Source organism: Bemisia tabaci, chromosome 7 (assembly GCF_918797505.1).
Source record: "Bemisia tabaci chromosome 7, PGI_BMITA_v3".
Lineage (NCBI taxonomy): Eukaryota > Metazoa > Arthropoda > Insecta > Hemiptera > Aleyrodidae > Bemisia > Bemisia tabaci.
This window is the reverse complement of record NC_092799.1, coordinates 27,773,665-27,794,720: the sequence shown is the minus strand read 5'-3', so window position 1 is coordinate 27,794,720 and position 21,056 is coordinate 27,773,665. Positions and strand designations below refer to the sequence as shown.

General features: G+C 38.6%; 3 protein-coding genes across 3 annotated transcripts; 1 reads left to right on the top strand and 2 right to left on the bottom strand.

The window, feature by feature from the left end:
• Positions 1 to 383: 383 nt before the first annotated feature.
• LOC140225088 (uncharacterized) lies at positions 384 to 10,140 on the bottom strand. The gene is made up of 2 exons (XM_072302617.1): positions 4,377 to 10,140; positions 384 to 2,885 (listed from the first exon to the last, which is right to left on the bottom strand). The coding sequence occupies exons 1-2, from the start codon at positions 4,542 to 4,544 to the stop codon at positions 2,121 to 2,123; spliced, it is 933 nt and encodes a 310-aa protein (XP_072158718.1). The 5' UTR covers positions 4,545 to 10,140; the 3' UTR covers positions 384 to 2,120.
• Positions 10,141 to 12,902: 2,762 nt separating this feature from the next.
• On the bottom strand, positions 12,903 to 14,447 carry LOC140224956 (G2/M phase-specific E3 ubiquitin-protein ligase-like). Its single transcript, XM_072302086.1, has 2 exons — positions 13,880 to 14,447; positions 12,903 to 13,556 (listed from the first exon to the last, which is right to left on the bottom strand). The coding sequence occupies exons 1-2, from the start codon at positions 14,103 to 14,105 to the stop codon at positions 13,306 to 13,308; spliced, it is 477 nt and encodes a 158-aa protein (XP_072158187.1). The 5' UTR covers positions 14,106 to 14,447; the 3' UTR covers positions 12,903 to 13,305.
• Positions 14,448 to 20,182: 5,735 nt separating this feature from the next.
• Positions 20,183 to 20,848, top strand: LOC109035515 (deoxynucleoside kinase). The gene has a single exon (XM_019049168.2). The coding sequence runs from the start codon at positions 20,183 to 20,185 to the stop codon at positions 20,846 to 20,848; it is 666 nt and encodes a 221-aa protein (XP_018904713.2).
• The last annotated feature ends 208 nt before the right edge of the window (positions 20,849 to 21,056 follow it).

Genomic DNA, 21,056 nt, shown 5'->3' with positions numbered 1-21,056 from the left:
AGAATTGCAAGTTGGAGGGTATGCGCCCCACATCGAATGGTGTTGACCCCTTTCCTGGTCATCGCCTCTTCTAGTTGTTGTAGTAACTCATATAATTCTGAGTCATTAATGGCTCCAAACTCATCCGTTTCCTCACCCTCATTCCCTGCAGGAGCTGCGAATAATAACAGACAGTTGTATGAATATATTTTAATACTAGCGCAATGTCCGTGACTGGAGTCGCGGGTCTAGAGGCCGCTAATATATCTGTAACCCCGAAAAAATGGTGATAGGGAAGCAAGATTTGCCATAATAAAAAATGATAAATTCGATAGAAAAATAAGTTGAGGGGAGAGGTTGATGGAGCTGGAAAAATGAGTTTTGAGGGGGGGGGATATATTAAATGCTGGCAAAAAAATTAGACCTAACCTAGCAGTGATTTATTAAAAAAAAGGGAAAAAATGAGAACAAGAAAAAAAGAAATTCAAATAAAAAAACATCAGCTGATAGCAAACAGAGGTTACCAAGAAAACCAAGGAATGGACTTGCATAAAAACAGATTAGCGGAAAACAGCGTAAGTAGGGCACTAACTTTAATTACCGTTTATAAGTAAACGGTAAGTGCGATTTAAGCAAAACTCTATACAGTCCTTTATAAGACCAAGACGGAGAAAATTACAAAATTTGAATACGCTAAAGTAAATCTAACGATAGTTATCGTGATCGAAAGAATTGACGACATAGGTGGGGTAACTATTATAGGTAAGGTGGGATTGGTATAAGGTTACCGTCCACCCGTTTTAAGAAATTGACCCCAAAAGTCATCACTAATTTTATAATACTCACTGTAAACATATTTACCCTTAGGGTACGGGTATTGATGCTGTGAATATAATGTAATGAAATGAAGAAGAAGGAAAAAGCTCCGTTAGTGTACCTATTTTTTTTCCTACCTATGTGACTAAATGCTCACAAATTTTACTGATTGGTTAACATTCCATATTTTTTTCTCTCCCAATACCTCTCCTTTTCGCGTCACTTGAAAACAAGGAGGGAGGGTGTTTTGCATGCTATAGAAAACAGGACAGTAGAATGGTAGGAAAGCGATGGATTCAAGCATTTCTTAGAAAAAATCAAAACTATAAGTACATCGAAGTAAAGGTAAACTTGAAAAATAAAATGTCATTAGCTTCAATGTGAGACTGATTCAGACGTCTTCTCCCTCCCCCCCCCCCTCAAGAGAGGATTAAAAAACTGTGGGAGGAGGGAGGGGGCTGCTCTATGCTTTCCACCGAGACGTGTTAGAGTTTATTTTTCAGATATAATTCTAATTTTTTGGTATTCCTTGTTTGATTGCCCATGAGAGACTACGTATAAAGAAATATTAATCGTCTCGTCACATAATTACAGGTTTGGATTACGAAAATAAAAAAACTAACAAAAATTCATCGACTAGACGGAAATAACTACAACCCCATCGAATTATAAGATTTTCCTCTCTTCGCTTTTCCGATGTAATCTGGCAATTCCGAAATGGATTGTATAGAAAATTATGGGCACCCTTGTCTTTAACTCCGTCCGTAAGCCCATAAGTAAATCCCGCCTGTATATGGCCTTATCTCCACGACACGTTTCATGCGGGATTTGTTCCAGGGAAAAATCTCACTTGCGAAGTTGAGAAAAATGTTGAGTTGATCAACATTAATCACAGTGCCAGCTCAAGAGTCATTGTGGAGTCCCATGAACAATTTGAAAAGAAGAAGAAGAAGAAATTTTGTTCTGTTTTCTTATAGTTCTCTCTCTTTTTTTTTTTTTTTTTTTTTTTTTTGTTAATAAAATAAGCTGATAAATTTTATTCCTGCGATTCGAACTTAGAAAAAATCCCCTGAAACGTCCCGTGGATACAAGGCGTATTAATTGGTTAAGTTCAGAACAAGTACCTGGCTTCATTCAGGATGTTAACAATTTTCTCCAATTAATTACTTATTTTTCATTCATTGAGGAATTATTGCTCATTATTGCGGTCACTCAAAAGGAGTGAAAAGAGGACGGAGAACTTGGAGCGTTTAAACACCGTGATCCTTAACCTAGCTTCTGTAATAAATTCAAGTCATTGCATCATGCAGACGTAAATAAATGATTCAATTCATACCATTGCCATCCTGCGGTTGAACCTCAAAACTTCTGTCCTCCACAGTTGGAGCGTTATCGTCAGGGAATGAGTCGCAATCAGGTGGAGTTAACGGAGGGGTTAGGGTTGACGCAGAAGAAGAGGCAGAATTTGCCCTCATGGACATTTGATTCAGCAGGCGCGTACACTTTAATAAATTTCCTCCATTGTCCGTGGTGGAAGAGAAGACCCGCCGAATGTCGAGATCGAAAACTTTGAATGTCTCTAGGACCATGTCCTTAAGGTCTTCCGCCTTCGTGGACATCGTGATTGGCATCGTTTTAAAATACCGGACCATTAGCTTTCCCTCGAGGGTATATTGGACGTTCACTCCTAAGAAGCTCGTGCATCCTCTTGTGGCCACGTCCAACTTGGCACAGACGTACCGGTCCTTCATCTCCTTTTTCAATTCCTCTCGGAGAGCAGCAGCTTTTAGTTTAACCACTACCTTCATATTTTCGGCGTTAATTGCTTCACATTTAAGGCACTTAGCGATAGGGTTGAGGAGCTTCTGAATTGAGGGATCCTCAAACAGATCTAAAGGTCGACCATTCACCGTGCAAATATTTACAACCAGGTTTTCGAATTCTTCTTGGGACATTAGAAACGAGACCCTCTTAAGCTGAAAGCTATTCTTACGCTCTTTGGCGACTTTTCCTTGCAAAATACAAAATCTGTCAAATTTCAGTTTATGTTGCCTCCAAAGGTGACGCTTCAAATTAGAAACTTTAGATGTCTGTAAGAAAAGGAAAAAAATGAACATATGTAATAGCTGGAAAAAATGCCCCTTTTTTTCTCATGCAGAACCAGTTCTATAATCGAAAGCGTAGGTATAAAGGTCCTCAGTCCTTATATGCTGGAAACATTCTTTCCACCTCAATTATCGGCCACTCGACGCGTTAGTCTCAGGTATTTGACATTCCTCTTCTTTTCATTGCAGAGGCTATACCTAAGGAACTGCATTTCGACCCGAAGTTAATATCATTCACTTAAATGAACAGTAGTCGTTATGGTTTATTTTGAAGTATACCTAGTTATACCTACCTTTCGGTCAGCCGGGCAAAGAAGTGATTTCAGACAAAATTTTGAACAGAGTCAGAAACCCCAATTTTTCGTTGCAGAATTGATCGAACGAATGGGAAGGTAATCGCGAGAGGCTTAAAAGACAAGGCGCATTAATGCAGTTTTTAAAAAAGGTGACATATTACTGATTTCAAGAAAATCTCATTTTAATGCACATTTTCTGTGAAAAAGATCGCTCCCAAATTCCAATTTTTAAGTATAAAATAATTGCGGTTTGAACTTTTTTCTCCACTATAAGATCAATGAAATTTCGAAACTTCAAATACATACCTATTTCTCGAAACAGCAAAAACTGCAGTTAAAAGCCTTTTCCTTCAAGTCTCTCGATTTAACTTCATTCAATATTGAACCCCTCGCATAAGGTAGACGTTTAAGGATTGACTACATCTTTATGCATAAATTAGAACTGCAGATAGTCGTATAAAACGCCCACAATGAAACAGGTTAGAAAGGGCGAATGCTGTAAATAATTATTACTTAATTATTTCGGTTAAAACGTCCCCCGCCCCCTCCAATTGATGAAAATATCAATTACCTATATTGGCTCGCGCGAAAATCGATTAAAATTTTACTTTTCCCTCAGTTACAATGGTTGACTTTCCAATAATACATGAACTCGTTTGTAATGTACGTAGGTAACTCCTCATAGCATCCTTCTACATCGAACCTTCATAATATAAATAAAATTAACAGGAAAAAATACACCTCAACGGCTTGCAAAAATCAACCATCGAATTTTAATCCGGACGGATCGGAATCAAGTTCTAATGAGTAAAGATGGCTTTTTTTTCGATTTAAAATTATTATTTCTTCTTAAAGTGGGAGGCTTACGTAAGGCTTGACTTAACTCCCTTCCCCCGTCGTAAGACTCTACTCGAAAAATTGTTCAAGTCTGCTCTTCTTCAAGTGGGTGACCCCATATAATTGTAGAGGGGCAATGAACTAGGTTCCTTCGACCAAAGAAGGTCCCTGAATGGCCTGAGTTTCAAATTCTTACCTCGAAGTCGAAGTTAGCCTGGAGGAGGGGATTTTTTTGTTGTATATGTATTGCTTTTCTGATTTTACTCGATACCGTTCAGTTAAAATGATCTCTGTTGTATTTTTCATATAAAAAGAATATTTTAATTAATGAAAAGAAACTTACTTTGAAGCTCTTTTTGCATGAGCTCTCCTTACAAGTCCATACTTCTGCCTCATTCGGATCGTTCTGCCGCTCCTTCGTAAAGAAGAAGGGAAGAATCTCCTTACCCTCGTACATAGTCTCTATTACATCCTCAGAATCTACTGGTGGTTCTACATTCTCTGTTGCCATCGTCCAATTAATCTAAAAATTAATGACAAAGAAATTAGGTAATTTCCCCAAAAATCATTTAATCATAGTCATTAATATCTCATAATATTGATAAATTAGTTGCTGAAGGCTGAAAGGGTTTTGAGATGAAATTCAACGAATAGGTTCTACTGAAAAACTGGTCTAATCTTTAAAGCCCTGATAAATGAGAAGGAAGAAAAAATGGTGCATGGAAGAAAGACATTGCCAAAACTTATTTTTCATGATTGAAGCTAAACTTGAGCACTAATGCAATGGATCTAAGTACGTAAATAACGTAAAAGGAGACTATTCTAGATGGGCTAACTCTTGCACTGCTTAGATATTCTTCCATATTTTTGAGCTCCACTGTTAAAAATTTTGGAAGGGATTTCTATGGCGGAGTCTATAAAGCACCGTACTTATCATGACGGTGTACTCCACCTTCGTCTAAATCGTTCTTCAAAGTTAAGGTTTCTGAACTCGAACGAAAAGACACGCCTTTTCGTTCGAATTCGAGCCGTATTTTGAACGAGAAAGCGAGGTGTCGCGTTTTCGGTAGGAACCTACAGATTTCAATAGCAAAGCATGCAGTGTTCGGTCCCAATCATAAACGCGACCGCGTAGAGGACGGATCTCGTTTTCTACCTGAATTTGTAATCGAGAGACAAAGGGCAAGGAGCAAGGGACAAGGGGGTTGAGACATAAGCGTCAACGCACCCGCTAATCGGTCGGCGACAGTAAGGAACTGCTCACTGACGCCAGAGGTTAAAAAGAATACGGCTTGAGGGAGTGGATCCTTATCTCAGAGCCCCCTAAAAATCTCGTATTTCGATTATTATTCCAATGAACCGATACCTTGTCCCCGAGCGGTTACATTTCCTCTCCGAAACTCCTTTTTTTTTTTTTTTTTTTTTTTTTTTTTGAGAGCTTGCGCACTCTAGGTATAGTTCATATGCCTTAGTCGTGTAGACAAACAGCCAGAAAAGGAAAGCAAATTTCTTAATGTATCCATTAGAGTCCTCGACTTTCTTGCAGCATTGTCAGCCATTTTAGCAGACACCAATTTTGTAGGTGTATGTTATTAGATTTTGATACCAGTAAAATGCTAATTATTAGCCCAGCGCTATCCATTCCACCCATTGTCTATTCGCAACCTTGTGCAGCTTTTAACAGAACACAAGAATTATTATCTGTCAAGGGGAAGTGTTAGTTAGTGTGCCAGATGATAATTTTCTCTGTATAAATTTACCTAAGTTGTCACTAATGTAAATTTAACTCTCCTCGACGGGCATCACTGTTTTGCTGGCACCTAATTGGTTGGTGCCCAACCTTCTTATTTTTCCTCACCCTTTTTCTCTGACTCACTGTTGAGATAGTCAAGATGGAGTGTTTTTGTATAGTTTTTCTTCATGTTGGTCATTCGTATTGAATTCCGAATAAAGCTATGGAAATCTCAAAGAAAAATGTCTTTTTCTTAAGCTCTGCTAACACAAACCGTGGCATCGATTGCTATAGAGTGCGTAAGCTCTCTTAAGGAAATGAATAAAATAAAAAACCTTTGTTTTGATTTGTGCCTTAGTTATTATACTACAAGTATTGTTTTTCTTTCAATAGTAATTAAATCTAATAAATCGTTTATATGATCTTATCTGGTCCTAAAAATTAATTTGATGAAATAATGTATCGTCGAAAAAAATTCTAAATAAGTATCTAGAAATTACATCTGAGGAAAATTCAAATAGAAAGAAATTGTATTCATGAAATTGTAAGTATTATAAAATTTAAATAGATCATTTTAAAGACATTTTGTAGAGATCAAGAGGCGAAGGTGAGCAATGAATCCCCGAAAATAGTTGCCTCGTCAAACTTTTGACGACATGTTTTGCAAACTGATTCAAAGTACTGACATAGTTGAGCCGTAATTAATTGTTTAGTATTTCTTCTTGTAAGAAAGTGATACCTACTTGATATCAATATGCTTGCTCCGACGAGTTTCTAAATTTTGTGCAATAAAGAATGTTGATTGAGTAACCTCACGCAGACCAAAGGAATGAGTAGCTCTTTGTCATTAAAAAGAGCGTACCTACTGTTCTCATCGAACCAGAAACTTAAGTTTTTTAGCACAAGCATTAAGTGCCGCAACCTACTCGATGCCTTAGGACAAGTAGGTAGAGTAGTAACCTGCCGATTTTTTATTTGCCACAGAACAACATTATTACTCTACGATTGAATGAAATATCGTCTAATGCTTTTACGATCCATTGGATCAGATCCAAAATCAGAATCTGCAAAAGTTTTGAGCTGATGTGTTCTACAGGTTACGTCTTAAAAACTGGACATAAATAATTGCTTGGTTTGTTGACATAACAATAAAAATTTCTGGGGTGTTTCCAATGAAGTTGAGTAAAAATACTCTGTTTACGGGCGAAGAAATGTACAACTTACAAATGAAAAGATCTGGTCGAGTACCTACTTGTAGCTGGATACTTAAGACTTCTTCGTTCGGAAAATCATGAGTGGCGGTAGCCACATCCGGGCAAGTAGCCAATCCTCCAACACATGGCAACGCAGCACACAGCACAGCCCGGTCGAGGCAACGACACCATAGCTACACGTACCTAACTGGCTTATTTGGGTCCTTAGCTGAGAGTTCAAAAGCTTTTAAAAGCAACAAAGCGACGGAATTCAATAATTTTGGTGTCTAAAGATGCGTTTCGGTCCCGTCTAACGAACTGCAGAGTCTCAAGGAAGTAGATGATTTATTAATTTCGATAAACACCTAGAAGATACCGTAATTGTTTCCATAGCACGACATCATGATTGTAAATTCTGCGATGAACGAAAGTTGAAAGTCCCGTTCACAAAACAGACGCCATTACTTCATAGGGCATATAATAGGTACTGACCGACACATACAAGCTTCCGAATTCCACGTTCCTTGATACGTAACATAATACAATAACGAGCTCTAACATAAAGTATACGAATGAGTAATTTCCTCCAAAGAAGTAGTTTTTAAAAGGAATTGGTGTAGCACACTTTTTTTTATAAACACTATATTACACATATTACACTTTTTTTTTTTTTTTTAATCGTCGTGGCGAATTAAAAATTGAAACATTTTCTCGATCAAGACACGCTGCACATAAAATCCCCGTCGGTTTCTAGGATTTGAGTAAGTCTCCTCTAAATACAGATGTACTTTTACACTACCAGGATCTGTATATTCGTGTTCCAATAGGAAGTTCCATAACAGATGGGTAACATCTGTATCTCCTAGTTCTTCGAAATTTGTTTGCCTGGCCAAAATGGTGAGGTCTCGAAGTAATGGACAAATGCTGTGCAACATTGGGAACATGGTACCTAGATTCAATTTGTCCGTCGGTTTGCACGAAAACAACACGATGTTGATTTTTTCGGTATCCTAATGACAAGCGCCGAAAAAAATACAACTGTCAGCAGCTAACGAAAACGAAAATATAGCACAATACCGAGCAATCAACGCAACAACGAAACACGGATGGTAAGGACTGAGGAAAATGAAGATCGAAATTTAGTCGGTTCCGAAGGAGGGAGATCAAAGAGAGAGAGGGAGATTCAAAAAGAGGGGATGATTTGGATGTTGAAAAAGCAAAGGAATCACACGGTCACGGTTATTAAAAATAAGATCACGATAAGATCAGTTTAAATATTCAGTGACCCCTCTCCGATCCGATTGAAAATACTTACTTTTTGACAAAAAAAAACCACCCTCCCCTTTCTTTGGCTTTTATAGCTCAGGATGACAAGTCGAACTCATCAATTGCATTTTAATGAGTGTCGTAACATAGCGTCCGGGAAGCATATTCCCAAACCCCGCCGTGGATTGTGAAATCCCGTTTAGACCCCAACCGAAGCCCCTTGGGCGGGTCCGAGACTCCTCCGCACCGGCTCGGCTCAGGTAGTCTCTCATCTCCGTCCAACCTTCATGCCCTTCCTCTGATTTCTTCTCAACAGTTTTGGCCACGAATTAATCGATGTAATATTTATTTATTCAGTTGAATCTTTTGAAACAGCAGAATTTGAGGACTTTTTCGGTAAAAGGGCGAATGGAGCTTGCCATGCTGTTGCGATTGCGCAGTTTTCTTACCGTTCGCGGCAAATGAAATTCATTCATAGTCGATTTATGTCCTTTAAATCGCCAGGAAAAACTCTGAGCAGATTCAACGAAAAATAAACAGCAAAACAGTCGGATAGAGAACTACGTTGCACAATCTTAGCAGAAATGGACGTCTCATACGCCCTTTCATCGAAAAATGCCTAAATTACGTGCAGTGGAAATATTTTTTAATGCCGAAAATTTCGCAATGCAGAGTCATGACGTCACCTTCGTTGATCGCATGATCAATAAACTTGTCTATTGGCTATGCCTACCGTTTTGTTCTTTGTAAAAAACATTTTTGATGGAAAACTCTCGGAACATTTTTAGAGCAGCGCAATGCATATGCATCTCACAAGCCTCTTTGATTAGTGGAATTTGCAGAGCTTTTGTACTGGAAAAAAATGATTACGTAAGAATTAATATTCTTGAATTTGCCGCTAGGAGGAGATTTCTCTTGGCTTAAGCTGCAAAATGCGTACCTACTTTGAGAAAAAAGCCGCTGCCACTCATATCAAGCAGGATTCGGCCTTATTCCAGTGACCTTATTCTTGATTCAAGAGCAGTATTCTTGACGAAAAATTCAAGTAATTTTTTTTTCTTTTTTCAATTATTTCCTTTCTTTTACTTATATAGTTCTGCGCAGAACCTATCACCTTGCTTGAAAGGATAAACAGTAAACCTGGTGGTGAAAAAAAGTTATAAAAAAAAGTTTCTGCATTTGCGAGGATGAATATGCACTTGGTGTCTCACCCGAATCAATAGGAGAGCTATTAAAACCCCATTAAATAGGAATAGAAATTTTTATGAAAAATAAATGTTCCCCAAAAAAAGTTCATCATTCAACTACGTTGTTTGAGAGACTGAACATAATGAATGAAGGCAGAAACCTAAAAATACTGTTTCAAATGAAAATGATTACTTAAAGCAAGGTTGATAAATTTTTTCGCGGTGTTTGGAAACATTAGAATGATCAAATGAGCACATGTAGGCTAAGTATACTTAGGTAATTGGTGAATCGATGTTTGGTATTTGAAATCCATCTCGGAAGAGACAGGGTATGACTTGACTCTGACCTGAAAAAATCGTCCCAAGTGGATCGAATAATCACGGTTTTTCATGAACAAGTCAATGGTGCATTTCAAAATGCACTCAACATGTGACAACTTTGCGAAGGGCTTGTTTTGAGGAGGAAGAAGATATTTTCCGGAAAACAAAAAGAGTGGACCGCGAGGTCACCCCCATTCATTCCGAAGGGTTGAAGAGACAATCAGACGGCGCGGCGAGACGCGAAACGGGAGAAAGGAGAAAGGAGAGAGGATGGCCGCAGTGCCCAAGGCCACTTGCTGAAGAGGCCCATGCCGACCGCGGCAGGGCTCAGAAGGCAGCGGCTAACGATTTTGAGGACAGGCTAGATTTTTCACAATCCACGCGGGGTTTGGGAATATGCGTCCGGGAAAGAGGGGGGGAGGGGAAGGATGGATCGTCAACTAAAATTTTACTGATCTGCTTGAGAATAAGCCACGCTTTTTGAGACACGATCTGATTGACAGGGTACCTAGCACGAGGCTAGAAAAGCCGGCAGACTGTTTTAAAACTTAGGGAGACAAATAGAGAGTGCCGACGGAAATGATTGCGCCGCTTTTACAATTCTTTGTTTGGTGACTGACGCATTATTCCGAATATTCTTCGATTCTTTTTAAGCGGATCGCAAATGAAAAACAAGAGTCCAGTAGAGAGTTGTTGATTCTTTGCATGACTACCTAGCGTGCGCCGAGGGCGGGCGAAGGGGTGGTTGCGAATGTGGTTTCCAACTCCGCATCCACTCATTCACTATATCAAAGAAGGAGGGCTTCTAACTTCCCCCTCTTTCGCATATCGCTTACATTTTCGTAAAAATGGACAGTTTCGCTCCCCGGTGCGAAGTGCCGAGATTCGACCAGTTGTTTTTATTTTTATTTGATTTCTTTTTTTTTTCAAAGTAACGTTGTAAATAGTCTACTGTCAATACCTGTAATGATAAAGAAAAAATTGTTAAGTTGAAATATTGACATTCTTATCTGAACTTTCAACGTTCAATTACCTAACTGTACATTTCCTCTTTTAAGTTTGTTCTGACAGTTTACGCGTGTAATCGTACTAACCCCAAAATCGCGTTTCTTTAAAAAGAAAGAAGAAGAAGAAAAGAAAAACAGAATTTAAAAATTTCAAAGGGTGCTCACAGCAAGAAGTTGCACGAGGAAACCAACGGAACTATCTACTTACTTTTAAAACCTTAAAGTTTTGTACAGACGGAATTATAAAGCGCGTAAAGTTTCTGAATATTGGCCGATCTCTCCTATTGACTTGATCCACTGTGCGTCGGCAGGAAATTTATGTGGTCACTTCGACGCGTTATTGGGGAACGGTGTATTTCAGCATTCGCGCATTATTTTCATGCTTCTCTTTTGCTGCAGAATTTGCGTTTTTGCTTAGCACGGTAGAACAAAAGTTGTTCCTAAACCGTAACATGTTTGTTCCAAACTCTCGCTCCAGAGCGACGCGCGACGTCGAGGAATGAAAGGAGGGGCGGGCGTAAAGACAATTTCGAACTCGAACAATAATTGCGATGGAGTCGCGGTGGAGCTCGCGGCACGATAGGTTCCGAATAGAGTAAGGGAGGGAGAAGAAACTTTATTTGCACTCGCGTCCAATCGCGATAAAGTTGTCGCGGTTAAGAAGAGGCGGCGCCGGCGCGGCGTTCAAGAACAGAGCGAGAGGGAGAAGGGGAAAAAACATAAATAAAGTATTCCTCTCTGGACCGCAGCACAGTGGAGAAAACGGCCAATCTAGCCGCACAAAAGTCTTTATGCTTGTACTGTTGGTGTTTACCTAATCCACTCTCATGAGTCAAGATTGTTACCAAAGATGAGAAAAATGACTTCTTCGCAAGAATGTAGGTAATCCTCAAATTAAAAAAACATTCAGCGAGACCAACACTCTACGGTTTTCCTTTAAATATAATTGTTATCAGAAATATGAAGCAGGATTAAATCATTGTTTCTTCGTGTAAGTATGAGAAATTGTTGTTGTATCACTAATCGTGAGGAACTTATCAATTACCGGAAATAAGTGGACAGGGTTGCTATATTCTTGATTTAACGTAGGCAACCATTAATTGTATATTCAATATGCTATTAGTTGCATAAAAATCAAGATAGAAAAAAATTAATGACAAAACACCAACCTTACTCAATTCCTACACTGGAAAGCGACGCGATCTGACAAAACTTTGAGGTAAAATGACGCTGACTATCTCACGACAGCTAGGTGGCCAGGTATTAATCCCTCTCGCTTCATTAGTAAACAGCGAAGAAAGAAGAAATTAATGGGAATTGATCTGATATGAAAATTTGGTAGGCTTATTCCTTATCAATCTTACATGATTTTCTATATGGTAAGTAATTACTAGAATTACAACCTGACACAAACCGCCTTTACATTTCTGCTCTCCTTCGCCTTGTGGAGAAAAAGAAGCAGTGCGAACTTTTAGGAGAGCCTTTGTAATCGCTGTTTAAAATTTATTTTATAGAATACCTACTTTCATCAGCTATGCAAACAACACTAATACAGTCGGCTCTTTGAGTCTCTTGTAAAATTTGGATTTATGCGTAGGTAAGCCCATTTTCTGCATGGACGGACTCTGTTAATTGTGAATGAAGAATTCATTCTAAAATTCTACTTTTATAAGTCCGATTTTACACTTTTCACTTTTACGTTATGAATGTGTAAGCTTATCCGCTCACAAAGAAGATGTAGATTTGTTAAACACTCCTTTTAATTTTTTCACTTACAAAAGAGATTTCCCTGCTAAAATGTTGAAACAGCACGAATATGGAAAAACTGAAACTAGAATGGGGAAGGGTAAGGATAATTGGATTACATTTTGCAATTTGGAACTATAAATTTTAGCTTGGTTTTAAAACAACGTATGTGCCAATAGTTTCCCTATGCACATAAGTGTTTTTCCAGAAGAGCCAGAATTTATAGTTCCAAATTGCAAAATGCAATCCAATTACTATCTTCTACATGAATATAAGAATAATAAAAGGAAGATTACTGTTTTAAGTTTAAGTTTAAGTTTATTCATTGAAGTAACGCATTTTATAAGCATTATTTTACATAAAAATTTTTCGGGTACTTACAGCTAAGTAATAAACAGTCATGTCAATTGTATATAAGAGTTATGTGACCTGATCATTTAAAAACTTGATTCATCCAACTATTATGTACACAAATCTTACTGGAAGTAGAAGGTAGTAGAATTACCTAATTAATAGGAAAAAAAAAACTTATACCTATAATTGTTCCTGCAATGAGCAGCAAGGAACTGTATTATCAACGTCATTTCTTGGATATCGACCGAAGCATATTTACGCTCCAATAGTTTATATGGAAACAAACTCCTTTGATAATCTCATGCTTTAAACGGGGATAGATTATTCTTTTGCTAATGCTCTGAGTTTCAAACTAGAAAACGGAGAATGCTGAGTGATGTCTATTAAAATTGTTTTTAATTACAATGATATAAGTAAAGGTACTTAAGTTTTTTGTGAGAGAAAAAGAAAGAAAATCAGAAACTTCTCATCCAATACCAAATACCTTACCCATTGTCATTGCTTTCAGCATGAACTGTTTGAAATCTCTGTAATTCACATTCACTACGGGAAGATGTATCTGTAATGCGCAAGTATTCGCCGTAGGCAGAGGATTACTTTCTCCGTGAAGGAACATTATTTGTATGCGACGATTAAATCCTCCAAACGGTATTGTGGTGCATCCTGTTATCCATCCAAGAAGTAGTTCTAATGTTTGACCGTCAGTTTCTCTTCCAACTGAAAAACGATTTAAAATGACAGTAGAATAAATTCAAAAGGTAATTTCTTGATGAAAAAAGATAGTCTGGAAAATAATAGGTAAAATGAAAAACAAGGAAAAGAAAGAAATAATAAACAAAACAAACTAGTCGAGTTTGTCGTCAATAATGGCGAAGCTTGCAAGCCGAAAATATCCTTACCAAGATAAGTAAGGGTGCAAGTACCTACGCGGCTTTTTTATATTCGGATGATGATCATAACCATCGTCGTCCGTATTTAACGAATGATAACCGCACATGTGGCAGAGACTTTAAAAAAGAAGATTTCTCGTGAGTACTAACCTTTCAGGTCCTCCAAGAACCAACTCCAATGGACTAAAACCTTAGTTTCCAACGCGTACTCTACACCTTCTGGATTAATATGTCTCTTAACGGTACATAACGTCTCCATTGTTTCTACAGTCAACGGTTTATTTTGTGCGACAAACAGCCCGCGAAAGAACGAGGAGTTACTTTTGATGATCCGAAAGAAACCACCAACTTTGAGCCCTTTGCGTAGCTGTTTCATCGGAGCAGCCACTCGATGAACAAAATAATATTCCAAACAATCTGCAACAGATAATAAAAGCAACACGTTAAATTTATAGTTGCGATGCAGAAAAGGAAAATTAAGAGAGAAAAACCCCCCTCCTCGATAGTATTTTTACTAAAGTATTACCTTTTCGAGTCAATTTGTTTTCCTTTCCGTTGATTACTATCAGACACCTTTAAGCGTACTTAAGATGAATCTCATGAAATCCGTTTGAGAAGTCGTGAATAATTGAAGGAATCAAGACTGATGGAAGGAGAGGATGCGCTTATATCAAAGCAGACCACGACATTTGACAATAGTAATACCGACGCTCAGGTCGTGTATCTACGCGTCAGGAATACGCGGAGATACTCGCTTGGCTCGCAGCGTGTAAGCATGATGAATAGCTACAATTTGATAAGCTTATAAGTAGGTATTTTTGTAAATTCTTACCACGAATCACTTTCGTAACTTCTGCCATTATCGTTACGAACGGGTCAATTCCTAACCCTTGGAAGAGAGCGCCTTTCAAGACTTGTTGCGCGGTTTCAATATCCTTGCAAGCCTCCAATTGCGTCAAAGCGTAGCGCCAACTGTCGTCGTCAATATCAGAAGCTGACCATGTAGAAACCCTTTTGCCCAGTAGGGAATCGTAGAGATCATCACTCATGAAAGAACAGGAAGGTCCTCGATGGATTATATTCAAAGCAATAGTGATTCCAGCCAAATAGTAATGATCATTTTGTAAATGCGACAAGCTCAATCTTAAGCGCTTCGCTTTACCGTCACCATGAAACATGGAACTATTGAACGTATGGGTGACTAGCAAATCGAGGAATTCACGCGATAACCCTCCGACATCTGATGCGAACTCGTCGCGGAACTCTACCTGAAAGTTTCTCCAAACATTAAAATGGTCCGATTCGACATACGAACGCAAACCTTCATACGGGCTATTTCTTGAAACTAACACCTGCGGTCCTACAATTTCTGGACCAAGTTCGTCGAAAAAATTGTCTGTGTTTTTATGAGTTTGAATTACCTCGAAGGGATCAAGGGATTGGTCGTCTCCGGATGGATTCAGCGCCGTTAAATCATCTTCCTTGATTTGATTTTGAGCACTCGAATGAGTAGAATGAGTTTCATCAACAATGAATTCGTCATTAGCACTGTTTATTGATGATGATGGTGCTACGTTGATCTCTTGTTCGCAGTCAAAATTCAACCTCCTCCTGCACTTGCTTAGACGACACAACAATTCATCGGTGTAGTTCCTTAAATAAATTTTTTTTTCGTCGGAGAAATATAAATATAAATCTACCCCGTTCGGCTCATAATTGCGATAGCGACATACTGCAGGTACGAGGATTCCATTATCGCACCGAAGTATTTGGAACTTATCAGTTAGTCGATCAGGAAAAATCGCCTGGAACTTCGCTTGCAACTCTTCTTTCGACCATGAGGAATTAATTAGAAAATTTATTTTAACGTTGTCAGCCACCCATGGTTCAATGTCTGAAATTACATTAGAAGACGAATTATCAAGAAAAACAATGTCTCTTCGAAAGAAAAGTTTTAAATTATCGTCTGCGGTTTGTTGATGTATCCGATCAAGATCCGTTCCATTCGGTTCCTCCAATGGTAACGCATCTATTGATTGGCTAGCGGTGGCATTACACTTGACCATCGAAGGAGAGTGCTGATTTTCATAGACCCCACGAAACTCCGATACAACTGGTTCCTCCTCCTCAAAAGGATCAAGGGATTGGTCATTTCCGAATAGATTCAGCGCCGTAAAATCATCTTCCTTGATTTGTTTTTGAGCACTCGAATGAGTAGAATGAGTTTCATCAACAATGAATTCATAATTAGCACTGTTTATTGATGATGATGGTGCTACGTTGATCTCTTGTTCGCAGTCAAAATTCAACCTCCTCCTGCACTTGCTTAGACGACACAACAATTCATCGGTGTAGTTCCTTAAATAAATTTGTTTGTCGTCGTAGAAATGAAAATATAAATCTACCGCGTTCGGTTTATAATTGGGATAGCAAAATGAAGCAGGAAAGAGAATTCCCTTATTACACCGAAGTATTTGGAACTTATCGGTTAGTCGATCAGGAAAAATCGCCTGGAACTTCGCTTGCAACTCTTCTTTCGACCATGAGGAACAAATTAAAAAATTTAATTTTATATTGTCAGCCACCCATGGTTCAATGTCTGAAATTTCATTAGAAGAAGATTTATCAAGAAAAACAATGTCTCTTCGAAAGAAAAGGTTTAAATTATCGTCTGCGGTTTGTTGATGTATCCGATCAAGATCCGTTCCATTCGGTTCTTCCAATGGTAACGCATCTGTTGATTGGCTAGCGGTGGCATTACACTTGACCATCGAAGGAGAGTGCTGATTTTCATCGACCCCACGAAATTCCGATACAACTGGTTCCGCAATGAACTGCAATAAGAAAAAGAAAAATTGTATTAGCTACAAGTATCAATTGAATGAATATTAGTTGTGGAATAAAAACTGAGCGCCATATGAGGAGGAAGAGAGAGGGGTCCTTAGATTGGCGGGTGCTGTAGAAACCGCGCGATCCTCGTCCTGTCCTATGCTCGCAATGCTTTTCTACAGCGCTTAGTTCCGTTTGACGAAACGCGCTATTCGGGATTCTAAAATCCTTAAAAGGAAATTACGTGGGCGCTTAATTCCGTCTCGCAAAAATACGTTCATTTTAAATAATTACTGCGACAGAAAGGCGATGAGAGCACCAAGAAACAGCTACAGAATGCAACAAGAAACAGCTACAGAATGCAACAAGAAAGAAGCACGGTCCGTTGAGGTTAAAATTAAGGAAGTTGTAGAGTCAAACGAAGAGTTGAAAAATGTCAAAGCTCCTAAAACACGTACCAATTTAACTTCTAACAGCTTCGTCAGACCCTAGTGGGATCTTTGTACTTAGGCGTGACTCTTTTACGTGTCTGTTTAACATAGGGTGGGTGTGGTTTGCGGTCAGCGGTGTGTTCACCCGTAAGCGGTAAGAAAACGAAATTTTATAGTGTAAGAGCCGAAGATACGCTCTTATGTATTTTCTTCGATAATTAGTTAAAAAAAGCTAAAAGGCATATAAGCGTACGACTGGCAGTGGTATATACGTTGTGTATACAATTTCATAGCGTCTTTTCTGTTTCCATGGTTGCGCCTAACGCGTCCGCTGATGTTATTGTCATTGCGGTAAATTTCTATCTTTCAAAGAGCGACGCCAAGAATGGCACAATTTGGGCCAGAAGGTATTTTTCTGAAACCGGGCCCAAACGATACCTTATGATATCCTAAAACTCTGGTAAAAATTTTAGCTTGAGTATACCCACCGTTTTTGAGGAATGGGGGGACAAAATTGCCGAATCGCCATCATTCTGAACAACATTTTTACAGCAAAAATACGGGAAAAATGGACGAGAAAGTTACACCATTGATGGGTTTGGGCTGTAAATGTTCTTATTGAGCCCCCGTGCATGTGATTGTCTTCAGTTTCAAAAATTCTGGACGTACAGTGGTCTAAAATGGGGAGAAATCGTGGATAGATAAGGATTCCTTGTCAAACTTTTTAATAATGGAAGTAAAATTGTTGGTCTTCTGCAGAGATCATGGGGAACAATGTTCTTATCCGTCTGCAATGCATTCATTCGAGTTCAGTTTATCAAATTTTCATTGCACAATGGTCCAAAATGGGAAATTAGTGGACAAATTAAGATGTTCTGCCTAACTTTAAAAATGATGTACGACTATTGGTTCCCAGTAGACTTTAGATCGCAGAAGAATTCTTTAAATTCTTTTTTTTGACTATTTAAATTTCTTTTAAATTTTTTCTCTCCATTATTCTTTCTTTTTTTTGGATTTCTGAAAGTTTGCATGTTTTATTGAAATAATACTACAAAGTCTATTCTATAACAAAGCGGAATCATTAGAGTTAAAGGCAGCTTCTATTGTTGAAGAAATCGAGAACTTTTAAAAATCTTTAACATGAAAAAGGTAAAGCAGCATCAAAATTCAAAGTCAGTGAAGACCCCAGAAGGAGACGCCTTGCACGAGGTGGCGTGAAGAAGGAAGCGTTTGGTGACCATTTTTGAGAATTTTTATGGCACAAGGAACGAAGAGATTAAAAGAAGACCCCTTCCTATCCCTCCTCAACACAATTGCTGACGTGACACACACAAACCCCCTGACGAAAGACGGCTAAAATGGGACGGCTTGATTGTGCGAAGTAAGTGTTTCTGTGATTCCAGATATGTGATGGAAGTTTTAATTGTTCAAGAAGTTTTAATTTGCTTAATTTACTCTTAAAAGAGATTTCATTTTTAATTTGTTTTGATTTTGCATAAAGTTCTATATTTTTGTTTTCACAACATAATGAAGATTACATTCCTTATGGCAATCCAACTTCCTTCAAATAAAAAAAGCTAAAGTACGGAACTGTATAGGGAGCATCGTTCAAAGGAATAAAAAGAAGCCCGAGTACAGAACTACGCCCAAATTTCCAGCTAAGTACTGAAAGGTAAGAAAGAGAAAAAAGGGAGAAAAGAACAAACAAGATTTCCGGCCAGCAGATCGAATATGGGCCAGTTTTTCTATATTTTACAATTAATATTGAACAAATGGCTGTAGGTCAAAAGCTCCGTTCAGTCTTCGCTGACCTTCAAATTACGTGTTAAGGCGTGGGTACCGTTAGGGAAACTCTAGGAAGCCCTAGAGAAGTCAATAATTTTATCCGAGGACTCGTGAATGCGTTTAAACAGTACTATTATGGTAGTTTTACCAAAGTCGAATGTCAGAAGAGGTTCTCTTATATTTTTTATGTTTCTAAATTCCTCTCAAAAGAGCTAAATTTTTCCAGAATAACTCAAGGAAAACTCACTCTCATGTTTTCCACTGACACCGTCAAAAACCGTTTAAAATTGTCAAGTACATACCGTTGCGTTTCCCTCCAGTGATGGCTCCGACATATCTCCAAATAATATAGTAGCCGACCCTGGATCGTGTGTATGCCGTAACCTCGTGTTTTCAATGATATCCGCGCACAATTCAAAAGAAGCTTCACACGAGAAAACTTCACAAGTCGATCTAAACACACCGTTATTTAACTTTTCGTCGGGCGCGAAAGCACTTTTAATACGCACGAAAGACTACTTGTAAGTTGCCACGCCTCAGAACGTCTATTGATTAGTGAAGATCTCAGAATTGAAATTATCCCAAAGAATAAAACATGAGGAAGAGGAAGTGGTTGACGACTTTCAACTGTACTACTGAGGGGTTATATAGCCGTAGCCAGGTTAATAAGCCATCTATCGCCAGCTGGGCCCTTCGCGTGGAGTGCATTTCTTCGATCTACCCTGGAGGAGTCATTGTACTCTACCGTGAACGTGAAATATAACCACGTACAACTTGATGCAGAGCAGCACTAGAAGCATTTATTTATTAACTTTATTGTGGTAAGCGGCTCTCGCTTCGTCCAGAGTTTGCAAATTGCTGTGCCGTATCTATAGGTGTTTGCGGGTGATAGAATGACATGGTTTCTTGTTTTTAATTCTCCAAATCAAGCCGTCTACGAAAATAAGTACCATCCGGCTACTTTGTTGACTTTAAAAACGAGGAGATCCCAGTCGAATTTCTGCAAACAAATTACAAGTAATGGGAAGTAATGCATACCGGCAAAGGTCCACCGTTTGATTCTATGCGCGGACTGAAGTTTAACCCAATAAGACGCGCACTTAAACTGTAAGGGATGGTTTTTTTTTTATATTCTTGATGTGTGTATTTTTGCAAAGTTTTCAACCCAAGTATTTTTTAAATCCAATTTCGCGCCGAAGTGTGACTCGCAGGATTGGTGTATTCTTCAGCAGTCGAGCGACGATTTGGGTCGGTGTCGAGCCACTACTAGCAGTTGGCAGTCTTACTACAGTCGTTCCAGCAGATGCACGTGCTTCGAGTGTTTGGCACTGCTTTTCCTGTGTACGTCCAGTGTTCCAAAAAGAACGTGACAGTGTAGAGCCGGTATTTACCGGTAAAAATATAGAAAATGTTGGCTTCTTATTCGGACTTAGGTGAATCTCATCCCTACAGAATATCCCTTGAAGGTGGTATAGCGGCTGGAAAATCGTGTGTTATGGATCATCTGGATGATTATGTAAAGAGGTCCTATACCAATCTAATCGGAGTGGTTTCGGAGCCCATCTTCCAATGGAAATCCTATCGCGGCATCAACTGGCTTAAATTATTCTATGAGGATCCAGCAAAATACTCTTTCCAGTTTCAAAACGTCGTCCTTCAGACTCTGGCCAATTGGTACAAAAATCGACCGATGAAAGTGCTACTCACAGAGCGGAGTTTAGATAGTTGTATAAATGTTTTTGCCAGATGCTCTTTGCAGAAGGGATACATATCAGCAAACCAGTATGAAATATTACGGGGATGGAGAGACATTGTGTGTGAAGAAAATAGGATGAAAACGGACTGTATTATCTACCTCAAAACGAGCCCCGCTATATGCTACGAAAGGATGAAACAGCGAAACAGATTGGAAGAAAAAGCCGTAACTTTGGAATATCTGCAAGAGTTGGAAGTAATGTATGACGACTGGCTGTGCAACGAACTAAACGTATATATTGTAAACGGTGACAGAGACCAGCGCGAAATATACGAGCAGATCAACCTCATCATCGATTCTTTAACGTGTAAATTTTAATGATTAAGAGTGAATGGTAATAATTGTAGTGAGTAGACAAAATTATCGAGCGCCGGTACGTGCAGTTCCTGTCGTCAAGTGAGTGTTGGTTTGGATTCATTTAAAATATTTTATTAATATTTAAAGTTGTGAAAAATATTGTGAAATAAATTCAATTAAAACAAAAATTTGTATGCAAGGTTAAAACGAAAAAATTATTTTTTTAAAA

What these genes read in the sequence shown, in the direction of transcription:
- LOC140224956 (XM_072302086.1), bottom strand. Translation starts at nt 14,105, where the DNA reads ATGAAACAGCTACGCAAAGGGCTCAAAGTTGGTGGTTTCTTTCGGATC. An exon ending in GTTCTTGGAGGACCTGAAAG is followed by an intron (nt 13,557 to 13,879) that starts GTTAGTACTCAC and finishes ATCGTTTTTCAG; the next exon opens with TTGGAAGAGAAACTGACGGT.
- LOC109035515 (XM_019049168.2), top strand. Translation starts at nt 20,183, where the DNA reads ATGTTGGCTTCTTATTCGGACTTAGGTGAATCTCATCCCTACAGAATA.
- LOC140225088 (XM_072302617.1), bottom strand. Translation starts at nt 4,544, where the DNA reads ATGGCAACAGAGAATGTAGAACCACCAGTAGATTCTGAGGATGTAATA. An exon ending in CATGCAAAAAGAGCTTCAAA is followed by an intron (nt 2,886 to 4,376) that starts GTAAGTTTCTTT and finishes CTTTTCTTACAG; the next exon opens with ACATCTAAAGTTTCTAATTT.